This window comes from Harpia harpyja, chromosome 9 (assembly GCF_026419915.1).
Source record: "Harpia harpyja isolate bHarHar1 chromosome 9, bHarHar1 primary haplotype, whole genome shotgun sequence".
Classification (NCBI taxonomy): domain Eukaryota; kingdom Metazoa; phylum Chordata; class Aves; order Accipitriformes; family Accipitridae; genus Harpia; species Harpia harpyja.
The window spans coordinates 27,529,648-27,542,387 of NC_068948.1; the positions used below are offsets into that span (position 1 = coordinate 27,529,648).

Sequence of the window (12,740 nt, forward strand, 5' to 3'; positions counted from 1 at the left end):
CTACACAACACAACACATTTGGACACAAAGTCTAATGGATGTCCTTGAACTAGTGTTTCTGTTTGGAAACTGATCCAAAAGGATGGGACAACTGAAGGCTACAAGCCCCAAAACAGCTGCAGCCCTGGTCAGGCATGCTTGCAGCCCTTGGTAACAAAGCAGCTCTCTGACAAATGCACTGAAATCCCACATGCATTCCAGATCTATGGAAAATACAACAAAGACTGGTCTTTCCAGCTGCATCATCAGTTCAATGACTTTGAAGTTGATAAACTTGTGATTAATTTCATTCCTATGCTGTCTTGCACAAAATATGCCTGAACTTTTAACACCTTCCTATACACAGACTTACACCAATTGCAGTCGACCCTTTAAAATGAGTAAGTAAAAGAAAGTTATCAAGACAGAGAGGAAAAAGAGATAACACTTCTTCACTGCAGATGACTTTCTTTAGCATATGCTGAATAAAGCATCTGTTACAAATATCTGTTTAAAGGGAGGAGGAAATAGCAGTTTTGGTGCACTCGTCTTATGTAATCCTAAATAGTTCCGTAAGTACCAATCCTAAGGATGTTCACTACAAATTTGCAATCAGCTTCGGTGCCTAAGAATGTTTGAATTCTGCTAACAAGAGCTCTTTCTACAACTGGGCTTCTTACAAAATTGGTCAGCGTTACAGATTTTTTTTGTGTCCAATCATAGGTAAGCTCACATCACATTTTCCTCAGAGGGACTGCAAACAGGGTCTGTTTTTGCTACATGGCTGACAACTTGCCGGTAATATACAGAAAATGAACATTTTCAGATCTTCACTCTGACAATTTGGTCAATGGATTCGACAGTTTTGTAGGTGTGAAAATGTGACAGATAGCAACACACATGCATTCACACATAGTGTGACCGCACAAGTCTGACCTCCTTACAAAAGAAAGCTCAAAACACATCAGGAGTACCTTTCCCTTCCTTGTGAAGTGATCAAAGATGGACCTCCTCAAGCAGCAATCTGCACAGTACGTCACCCCATGACTGAGAAAGCCAGCTCCCTCAATATCCTGTTGGCATACATCTGCTCAGCTTCATGATGATTTTGTGCATCTGAGACTTGGTCCTCATTTGATAGAATTGATGAGAATGCTACCAGAGTTCCCATGCCTTTCAGTATTTCCATCTCTCTCCTACTATCATTTTTGACCTGCCTAGGGTCATTCACAACTGTACCATCAGTGATGACTGGGATAAGCTGCTTGTCATCCTCCATCACCTTAGCAGGATTCTCACATGCTACAAAGAAAACGTAACAGCACCCCCCGTCTTGATCCTAACAGTTATCTACCCAAGGGCAGAAAACTGTCTGCCTTCAGAACAGCGCAGAAGTCAAGCTCTTCCCCATGGAGGAATTAATCTGTTCATCTAATTCATTGATTAAATGTAGTGTCACAGGTCTTGCTAGCATTAAAGCACTGAGCCTCCTGAAGACTAATTTAACCTGGTGAGGAACCAAACTCCATCCTGCCATAGCTATGCTGCTGCTTCTATAAGCACCAGCTCAAGTCTCCCCATGCTGCAACCCAATTTGCAGCACTTGTATCCTAAAACATAAATGGAAAAATTCAGTATCTCCACAAACATATTACTGCTGTTAAAAGTTCTCACAGCAATGCTGTCTCAGCTGTCTCTAGTAACATAGGTCTTAGTATAGCAGTGGTCCCAAACCCAAGGCCATCAAATATTACTTGCCTGTAGAAGATGTGCTCTCAGATGTTGATCTCTTTCTGGAAGGGCTGCAATTTGTGCTCTCTGGCTGCCTCTGGGAAGGTTTGTCCTGTGTTGGCAAAGTGCCTGAAAAGCAGATCAGGGAAAAGAAAAGCACACACAAAAAAAAAATCACTTCAGTCTGGCAGTGCCAATACAACACACTGTAGATGCTAAATATTCAAACTAAGATTACTCTTTTTTAGCTTTAGGAACGCTTGCTGTGATGCACGTAGAGAAGGATGCACTGTGGAGAAGGACAGAAATGGACCATCAAGAAGGAGTTTCTCACAGGCTAATGGCATACGTAGGACAGTAAACAACCCATGAGAAAAAGCTGCTTAATATCATCAGAGTATTAGCTTTTATGTAAAAAAAGAAAGCAAAAACCTTATATCCCTACTTTCAAATGAACCCCCTAGCTTCATTCCTTGATTTTCACAGAACGGTTGAGTTTGGAAAGGACCTCTACAGATTACCTAGACCAACCACTCTGCTCAAAGCAAGGTCAACTAGAGCAGGTTGCTCAGGGCCACCATGTTCAGTTGGGTTTTCAACATCTCGAACGATGGAGACTCCACAACCCAGAGTTCAATCACTCTTACAGTAAGACACTTTTTTGTTATGTATGAACAGAATTTCCGCTACTTCAGTGTGTGCCCATTGCCTCTTGTCCTGTCACTGGGCACCGCTGACAACAGCGTGGCTCCTTCTTCATTACTCCCTCCCATCAAGCACATGTACACATCGGTAAGATCTCCCTTGTGCATTCTCTTCTCCAGGCTGAACAATCCCAGCTCTCCCAGCCTCTCTCTGTATGACAGATGCTCCAAGCCCTTAGTCATCTTTGTGGCTTTTCACTGGACTCACTGCAGTATGTCCATGTCCTTCTTGTACTGGGGAGCCTAGAACTGGACACAGCACTCCAGATGTGGTCTCACCAGGGCTGAATAGAGGGGAATAATCATGACCTCGACCTGCTGGTAATGCTTTTAGTAATGCAGCCCAAAATGCTGCTGTTCCTCATAGAGTCTTTCCAGCCCATTCCACCAGCCAGTGAAGGTCCCTCTGAACAGCGGCAAAACCATCTGGTGTATCCACCACTGCCCTCAGCTGTATCATCTGCAAACTTGCTGAGGGTGTACTCTGTCCCATCATCCAGGTCATTAGTGAAGAGGTTAAACAGCATTGGACCCCATATTGATCCCTGGGGTACACTGTGAGTGACTGGCCTCCAGTTGGGCTTTGCGTTGCTGATCACAACCCTCTGTGCCTGGCAGGTCAACAGATTTTCAATCCACCTCGCTTTGTAAAAGCATTTCTCTTTCACTCCTCAGGCAAAACTGCTTCATGTAAGATACTATTAACTACAGAAAGCTGAAAAGCTAGAAAAAAAATTCTCAAGAAAAAGTACTTCTTTAGATTTGCCTCTTGCTATGTTAACTTTTCCTTTTTAAGATCCTGTCACAAAGAAAAAAAAATTTCTGCTTCGGTCAGCCATGGCAAATATGTAAAAACCCCATGGTCTAAACAAATGAGAGAGATTATTATCTACACACAAACAAGTATAATGCATTATTGGATTTTAGGCACCTGAATGCACAGGGCTTGTTGCTACTTGCTAAATCATTAGATATTGGCTTATCACTACAAGATGTTATCAGGCAGCGGCAGTCACAATTACCATTATTTAAATTAAAAACAATTTTTAAAAAGCTATAGAAATCTCATGACTATTGAAAGGTTAAGGGACAAAACTGGTAATGGCATCTTTGCTGATAACATGACCTATTTCTGTCTTCTTTCTTATATATACATATTTTCTTACTGTAACTTGTTTTATTTCCCTAAAACTTAAACTTTTAGAGAATCCCAATTACTCTTGAAAGCAAAGATTGTGGGATTTGTTAAAATTTCACAGAAAAATCTGCATACTGCAATTATGAAAATGCTGAGATGTTAAAAATTAAGATGCTAGTATAAAAACCTAGGTAGGCAAAAATGCATATGGCAGCGTGCAATGAGAATATGCGTATCATGAAAATCTCTAGAAGATAAAATCAAGAATGCATACTTAAAAATACTTTCATTCTTTCCCTTCGAAATATCGTTTGTGATTAATTAGCTTTGAGCTGCCTCTTCAGTTCTGATCTCTTTCCTTACTAACAGACTCTGAAGAAACGAGGGAGTGGGCCACTGAAGTTATGCTCTAAATCAAGGCCACAAATTAGCACCCATGCAAATGTCCGTTTGCTTCAATGCCTGAACAGAGCTCCTAAGGTATAAGACGATGGGAGAATCCTAGAATGCACCAAACTGATTTACCAGAAATCTTTAGGAAAATCTCCTTTGAGATCCTGTCTTGCCTCACAGTTTGGATTTTTTTTTTATCATGGGTGTTATTAGCTCATGTTGTAACATCTAAGATATGTTCTGTTGATAGAGGAAATAAACAATATCACTTTTCAAAAATTTCTGACTCCTTGACAAGGCAGATGAATACTTTTCTTTTTAATTAATTCTTAACAAGGGCACAAAAATAAGGCTGCTGGACATTGTGCCAAGTTGCAAATCATATTCCTGATGAAGATTTTCTGATTTTCCTGCATGGCATCCTGATGTGGAGATGGTGCTGGTAGGCCCTTAAAGAGGACTTCTGTACTGTCTGTTCCTACAACACGTGGGTAAAAAGGAAGCTGCAGTGGAGCTGTGCAGGGAGACTATGCACTGTTGCTTAATATCAGAAAGAGCAGCCAACTGGTTTTTATTCCAGAATAAATTTTTCTACTAAGAAACTACAAGATGCACTGATTTCAGAAAGCGTAGATTAACACAAATACCCTGGGACCTCAGAGAAAAAAAAGAATTACACAGCGGGAATAATTGTTCTAAGCAGGAATAGGCTATAAGTTATAACAGGAAAAAAAAAGAGAGAGGAGAATTTGGAGGACTGCTTGGATGGCAAAGCTGGCTGTAACTGTTCTTGCTGACAGCTGATGTTCATATCCTAGAGATCTTCTTCCTTCGACAGATCTAGCGCTTATTTCCTTCTCGGACTCCGGTTAACCGGCTCCCACAGGGACACCTGTACGAATCCCCCACGCGCCAACCGGGACACTCTCAGCCTCCCGCCGCGCCGCGCCGCCGGGCTGCCCGGGGCTCGGCCCCAGCGCGGCAGGAGGCGGCTGCTCCCGCGGCAGCGGCGCGGCCGGCAGAGGGCGCCGCTGGCCGCCGGCGCGGGCCGGTGCCGGCCACCGCGCGGTTCGCGTCTCTCGGAACGAAGCACCGCTGTGGGGCAAGGCCCACGGGACGGCGGACTGCAACATGCTCCCAACGGAGAGCAGAGGTGAGCTTCGCCCGTGACGCCGCGGATGCTCTACGGCCGTTAGCACGTTGCGTGGGACCGTAGGGTTTGCCATCGAGAGACAATCCGCTCCCACGTGACAAAGGTTTGTCCTCTCTGAAGGTACCATCTCCCAAATGCACAGCAAGGCACATGTGTCTCTGCACGCCTCAAACCCGTCCTTTTATTTTCAGATGGAACGAAGGCAGTAAAGACTTTTCAACTGCACTGATCGCCACCAAAAGGCTGATTTTGTTTTTCTTTCCCTTTCCTCCCAGGAATTGAGCAGCACACCAAGACCAGTTTATGATAAGCTATCAGTTCTTTGAAATAACGTGGTGTGAAGCTGCAGAAGTTTACTACAGACCACTGTTAACTTCAGATGAAGAGATAACAGCGTCCTACAAAAATCTTAAATTTTAAAGCCTCGCAACCTTCATCGGCATAACTGCATGCACACGCTGTCTGTATTAAATAACAAGCCCACAGCATGTAAACTTCTATCTAAACTTCATCTTCTGTGAAATGCCAACCTTCACTAGAGTCCTGTTTGCCAAAAACACACACGTTTCTAATACAACTTGGACGCAGGCAATCTCTGGAAATATCTAGCATCGGCTAGTATCATAGAAAGAATCTGTCAGTTAATTCAAGCAGGCAAGGTTTACATTCAAAAGTTTATAGAAAGGAACTGTATTTTCCATATGGGATACTTCGAAATAAAATATCATGAATATCCTCTACGGATCATACAGAACAATTTTAGAAGGCATTCCCCGATGCTGGTCTCTGGCTACTCATTTTAACTGCTCTGATTCAGTGTTCTCTCCACTATGCACCTAAATTGCACCCCGTTTAATAAATAAACAATCTTTGATGCACTGCAGGTTTTTTCTCCATCTGTGCTGTTTTCTGAAGTGCACAAAAACATCTAAGTCTTCCATGGTAATAGTTTCAGAATCACAATTCAGCACTACAGTTAAAAACAAAACACACCAAAACATAACATGCAACTTGACACTGATCTAAAAAAAAAAAACCAAACCAAAAGCCAGCCTTTTTACTTTACTGGGGCTTTTTACTAGATGCAGTTTTAAGTTTTCTGATACACTGCATGCTCCTTGTGAATGAGATGAATGCTGAGCTGAAAGCCAGCCTCACAATAAAAACAGCTGGTTTCCATTGCAGGAAATACACTTACTGAAAGTGATACATGGCATCTGAGGAACCAGTCAAACATACTGTAAGAGGGAGAGTGATTCAGAGCCTTCACAGCAGGTTTCAGCTTAAAACTCCTCGGAGCCAAATTTAACCCTTTTGGTGACCTAGCACTTTGAATTTTTCTTCCCATTGCTGCAGGAGAAGCAATCTCACGGCTTTATTGCTTTCTCCTGACTCCCCCTGCTCCAAGTAGCTTTAGTAATATGAAGTAGTATGATGTAATACAAACTTGTAAAAGAATCCAGCCACTTCCAACTGCCCTTAAAATAAAGAAGCAAAACATAAAACCCCCAAATGCCAAAATAAAACAAAGAGAAAAAACCCTTCCAGAAAAAGCCATACATAGTCAGAGCAGGGAGGTGGCAGGAGGCATCAGAATGGGAGTATCACAAGAAAAGGAGGAAGATGAGAGTAAGGAACGTGAGAAGGTATTATTCATTACTGGTAGCCGGTTGTTTGCCTGGCTTTTGGTCTGTGAAACATTAGTCGCAAGTGTTTTTGGACAAATTATTTAAATTTCAAGAGAAAGCGTAGACAAGTATTGGAGGGAGGGAGGAGAAGCTATCAGACTTCCTTTATGCATCAGAAGTAAGCAAGTAAGAGCACAAGCCACACTTCTGCCTTTTGCAGGTTATGTTATCTTTGTTATGTAGTCTCACTAACATGTCCATGGCAATTAAGACAGAAGTGGATAAAATGTGAAAATTATTCCCACAAACATCTGTAATAATAAAGTACAGCAGGAAGTGACACTTAAGCCAGTAAGGAAAGTGATGTATAATATAGTTTCTTTGAGTCCTAAATTTCACATTAGATTTTTTTTTTCTTAATATTATGCAAATGACAAAGTTCACAGTTTCAGTGTGGAGGTCTTTTCCTTAAACAGCAATCCTCTGAAAGCGTCATTGCAATTTTCTGTGTATACAGTCTCAGCTAGTTCTGTTTCAGTCTTGCTTGAGGCTACATAAGATGAGTTTCCCAACTATGAATAAAGCAGTCATTACAAGGTTTGGTCTTAGGCATTCCCAGCATCATTTAGCAACTGTTCTGAGGTACTGCTAGAGGCCTCAAGTCATGGACCAAAACCTATACTATAGTAGAGATTATCAAAATAACTAAAATGGAGTTACAAAAAAAAAAAGGAAACATTTTCTTAAACGGAAATGTTATTCACAATAGTAGTACCAATAGCTAGTCTAAACCACATCAACCAAACTTCAAAACAAACAGAAACGTGGCCTTTAAAGTATCAAAAATCATGAGAAATTTTAACTCATTTCTCCAGAAAAAGAAAAAAGAAAAGACCTTTTCATGAGATAGCATCCTTAGCGTAACTTTACATACTGCTATAACAAAGCAAAGAAAAATCTGGTGCGAAGAGGTACTTACACAATCCCATAAGCAGCTCCGGAGGAGACACTACATTAGTCTGTACCAAATGCTGCACAGAACAGTGCTTTAACAGAATAGAGACACTCAAGAGCAAAAGCAATAGTCATACTGAAATTCAACAACGAAAGATTCCTACAAAGCCAAAGCTATACTTGCCCTCTTCTTCTAGCACATTTGGTACAACACAAAATAGCAACACTCATAGGAAAGTACGCACAATTAGAGGTCCCTTACCTGACAGCGGCTGTAGTGCCTTTTCAATAGAAGGCAACGGCTCCTTTCTGAGAGGTCGATTTAGCGAGGTGTCTTGTGCACTGAAGAGTCCAGGGCTGTCAGTTAATTTTTTACGTCCACTGGTGCTGGTAGAGTTTGTGACTCTGCAGCTGCCTATTGCACTTGTGAAAAGATTTGTGTGTTCATCGTTGCTGGCTGGCTCAGAGCTTGGAGTAAATCCCCCCAGGGACAGACCCGGGGAATTTTCTGAACAGTCTATCTGTAGCGGTGTCTGCAATCCCAGTGCTATCGAATTAGACTCTGAAGGCTCTCTCCTGACCCACTGTTCATCTCTGCTTAGCAAACCCTTTGAAGGTGACAGGTGTGGACAAGACATGTGACATCTGTGTTTCTCTTTATGTTTGTACCTCTCACCAACAGCCTCCTTTCCAAATCTGTAGCGCTTCAAGGACTCCAGAACTGTTCTAGAAGAGCTATTAGCCGTTATAGCGTCCATGGAAACCTGCGGTTGTTCAGAAGAACGATGTTCTCTGTGTTTATGGCGATGTCTATGCTTATGTTCAAGCATCCAGCCATAAGCCATTTCAGGTGGAACACTGGGGTACGTGCTCATTGACAAGAGCGGAGTCCTACTTGTCGTGAGGAAAGCCTCCTGGCGTAAAAGTTTATGCTTCTTCTTGTGATATTTGGTGGGATTGAGAAGCAAGTGGCCTGTATGCATGTAGGAAGGTGGTGGCAGGGGGGTAGTAAAAGAAGGAGAAGGTGGAGGAGGATAAAGAGTTGGAGGGTACCTTCCATAATAACCTAAGCCTATGGGAGCAGCTGCAAGGGGAGAAGGAGAATAAGGCATGCCGTAAGAGGGATAGAACCCGGTACTGGAGAGAGGAAAGCTGAGACTATGCATAAAAGGCATTTCTGCCATAGCCTCCCGCATTTTTGGAGGCCTGCCTCTCTTTTTCTTTAAATCGGGTTTTCTAATGTAGTGCAAAGGATCTAAAGGAAAAGTAGGATGGGTATAGAAACTATTGAAATTTATCCTAAAAATGGTAGGCAGTAAATCTCGGGGTATAAAATGGTGACTTCTGTGTGTTATTCTAATTTCACTTAATCGACTTATTAATTCTTCTAATTCGGCGAGGAAATCTGGGTCCTGCCTACCTCGAAGTTGAGGATACTTCTTTTTCCTTTTTCGCTTCTGTCTCTTCATTTTGTCGTAACTAAGGTAATCGTGACTGCGGCGCTTACATTTGTGTTTATGCTTTTCTTTTAGATTACTTAAAACGGTGGAAGTTTCAGGTGGAATAAGGGAAACATGATCAAATGAATGCCTTTTCTTCTTTTGCCCACAAAACTTCTCCGCTCGATCTGAAGTACTGTTATTATCTGTTCCTATTCCACTGTCACTGGGAATTGTTTCATCACTGTGAGACTCACTTACTGGGGAAGGAGTGGCTTCTTTCAGCGATGTCAGCTCACTCAAGTGAGAAGGAGAGTTTGGCAACAACGTAGGTGGAGATAATCTCCTCCTTCCCTTAGCAGCTTTTTTCATCGCAAGTGTCTGAACAACACTTCCTTGTCTGGAGTGTATGTGTAAATAGGGAACTGAGCTGGGCTCAATAAATCCTGCATCACTGCTGACAGGGCTCTGTCCCCCACTCACTGCAGAAGACTGGGAGCAAACTGGAGATGGAAGAATCTCTGAATTATTAGCTGTTGAAGGCAGCAAATGGGGAAGTACTTGTCCTAGTGACGTACCAGGGGCTTGTTGAGCAGACTTCTCAAGAACTGTCAAACTGGCAGAACTGCTAGTTAAAATACCATTCAGGACAGCTTTAGGTTTCCTTCCTCTCCTTTTTCCTATATAAATTGTTCCTTTCTTGCTGACATTTATTTGCTGGCCTAATTTTGAACCAAATGTGGCAGCAAGAGTTGACACTGTATTGTGGAGTTTAGATTGCACTTTCCCTTTGTTATTTGGTTCTACTGTACTTGACAGAATCTGATTCAAAAGTTTCTTTCGCTTCAGAGTTTTCATTTTATTTATTTTTCGAATAATTGTTTTCATTAACTGTCCATTATTTCTCTTGGCAACTTTTCTGTCAGAGTCTACTTCCAAATCAGTCATGCTACAAATATTAGGTTTTTGGACTTCTTCTGGACCTCGGAGCTGGTCCTTTCTCTCAAAAAAATCCCCACTTTGATGTTGATTGCTTTCAGACCCTACCTTGCTCGAGTTATCTGTTCCAACAAAAGGTGCCACAGAAAGAATAGGTGGCTTCATTTTAATTGCTGACCTGATCTGTCTTTTAGGTCTCCCTCTCTTTTTAGGAAAAGGTTGTCCTGATAAGCTCTGTTTTAGGGAAGGAATTTCTACCTCAGGCTGCAAAATTGGAGGTTCTTGCTCTTCTTTTGACTGCACTGAAAACACTTTTGATGCTGGGATCTTTAGAGTTCTTTTGGGGGGACCTTCGAGCTCTGGCATGTCCTTGGATTTAGGTCTTCCTCTTTTGGGTTTATACATGTCAGGTAAGAAATCATCTGACATACACAAACTAGAGGGTTGTTTGTGAGTACTGTAGAACTTTTGAGCTTGCTTGTCAGTCTCAGCTAGCAGCGCAAGAGACTGTTCATTAGCTTCATTCAGTTTTGGCAACTGATGTTTGACAAATTCATGCTCCACAAATGAAGACGATCCTATGTTTTTCAAGAATTTGGCCTGCTCCAAATTACTGCTTGATAGTGCACTGTATGAAATGTTTTTAAAAAGCTCTGACCTTTCTAGTTCTAGACCCTTTGGAGGTCGACACGTGTTTCTTGACACCACTTTAGTCCATCGTGGTTTCCTTCCTTTTCTTTTCTTTAAAGGTTTTGATTGCTGAGTAGTGCTCAGATTTTTTGCTCCTTGGCAGGATTTATCTGATGCAGCTATTGTGCCAATCTTTAGGAACTGCTTGCTACTAAACAAGCTTGTAAAACTAACTACTGAAGGGGTAACAGTAGCATGAATGCTTGTTTCAGCTGCCAAAATGGGCTTTTTCCCTGTAGGACTAGTTCTTGAAGTTTCTACGTAAGTAGCTTTTGAATCATTTAAATCTTTATCAGCGCCTTTAAAATCAGTGCTCAGAGTCTGGTTCAATGTTCTGTTTATATTCAGAAGTGTACTGTCAGAAGAAAACTGAGTTTTGCCAATCTGATCTGAAATACCTTCTAAGAGATCTGCTGTGGAACTTAAATGCAATGAGTTAGATGCTAACTGTGAAGATGTTGTTGAGAGGCTCCTGTTTAAGGTGGTAACAGACACTGTGGGTGAAGGCGATGGGAGATTTCCCTCTCCTACTGCACTAAATGGGGACTTTGCTGTCGATACGTCTGAAGCACCTCCTGTTCTGAAGTCTGGTGAAGTGCAATATACCGGAGGCTGTTTTTCATGCTTAGATGTTTCATAAATCCCTTTTTCACTTGTTGAGTAAGCATCCTGTGGAACGCAGATTCCTTCATTAAACATCTCTTTGCCTACATCAGCAATTTCTTTCCGAATTGAAAATTTTTCCAAGGTACTTTCTTTATTCTGTCTCATAATATGCTTCTCAAATGTTTTGCTATTAGTATTTTCCTTCACTAAATCTGTAGTCTCATGGCTTTCAAGGCTACTGAGGTTTGAATTGCAAGGAAGTTTAAAGGGCTCCGAGGCAGGCATAAGAGTGTCTGCTTTCAGAGTTCCAGAGTCCTTGTTAACCAAACCAACTGGACTGCTCATTCCTGTTGGCTTCTTTCCAGAATCCTTGCTAACCAATCCCACTGGACTGCTAATTCCTGGCATCTTCCTCCCAGAGTCCTTGTTAACTGGTCCCATTGGGCTGCCAATCCCTGGTGTCTTCCTTCCAGAATCTTTGTTAGTCAGAACTGTCGTATTGCCAGTCCCTGGCATCCTTCTCCCAGAATCCTTGTTAACCAATCCTGTAGGACTATTTATTCCCAACAACTTCTTCCCAGCATCCTTGTTACCCAATCCTGCTGGGGTGCCAATCCCCACTGGCTTCTTGACAGATTCCTTATTAGTCAATCCAGTTGGAGTGCCAATACCAGGAAGTTTCCTCCCAACATCTTTGCTGATTAATCCAACTGCAGAGCTGGTCACTGGCTGTTTCTTTCCAGAGTCCTTGTTAACTAACCCAGTTGGAGTGCTGATCCCTGGTGGCCTCTTTCCAGAGTCCTTGTTAACCAATCCAATTAATGGGCCAATCCCTTGTGGCTTCTTCCCAGAGTCTTTGTTAACCAATATGGCTGCACTACCAATCCCTAATGGCTTCTTCCCTGAGTCCTTGTTAACCAATCCAACAGCAATACCAGATCCTGGCAATTTCTTTACCAGATCTTTATTAACTAACCCACTTGCAGTTATGGTTCCTGGTAGCTTCTTCCCAGAGTCTTTAACCAAACCAGATGCAGTTCCATTTCCAGGCTTCTTCTGCTTTGTTTTGGAAGACTTTGAAGGAGGGCAAGTTGCAATAAGTTGAGCCAATTTTTCTGTTACAGTTGTTGCTCCATTAATCTGTGTTCTATCCTTTAATTCAGAATTATAGCTACTGATAAGATTTGGAGGAGATGACTTTATATAATCTGTCATTTCAGAGTGCAATGGGGAAAGTTTCTTAGATAAAGGATTTGTTTCTACTTGTATACCTTCTTCCACATGTAATTCAACTGTTGCAACTTCTCCAGCTTTCTTGTATGACTTTGAAGGGTCCTAGAAGTTAATAAAAAAAAATACACAAATCTTTAGGAACAGAGCACAAAG

The 12,740-nt window shown here is 42.0% G+C and overlaps 1 protein-coding gene across 4 annotated transcripts in view; it reads right to left on the bottom strand.

The window, feature by feature from the left end:
• Positions 1–12,740, bottom strand: part of ASH1L (ASH1 like histone lysine methyltransferase) — a 65,278-nt gene that overhangs the window by 35,212 nt on the left and 17,326 nt on the right. For all 4 annotated transcript variants that reach the window (XM_052795447.1, XM_052795446.1, XM_052795445.1 and 1 more), the window contains exons 3-4: positions 7,943–12,689; positions 1,738–1,839 (exon numbers count right to left, since the gene is read on the bottom strand). In XM_052795447.1, coding sequence (XP_052651407.1) covers positions 1,738–1,839; positions 7,943–12,689 — 4,849 coding nt within the window. The remainder of the gene's footprint in view (positions 1–1,737; positions 1,840–7,942; positions 12,690–12,740) is intronic.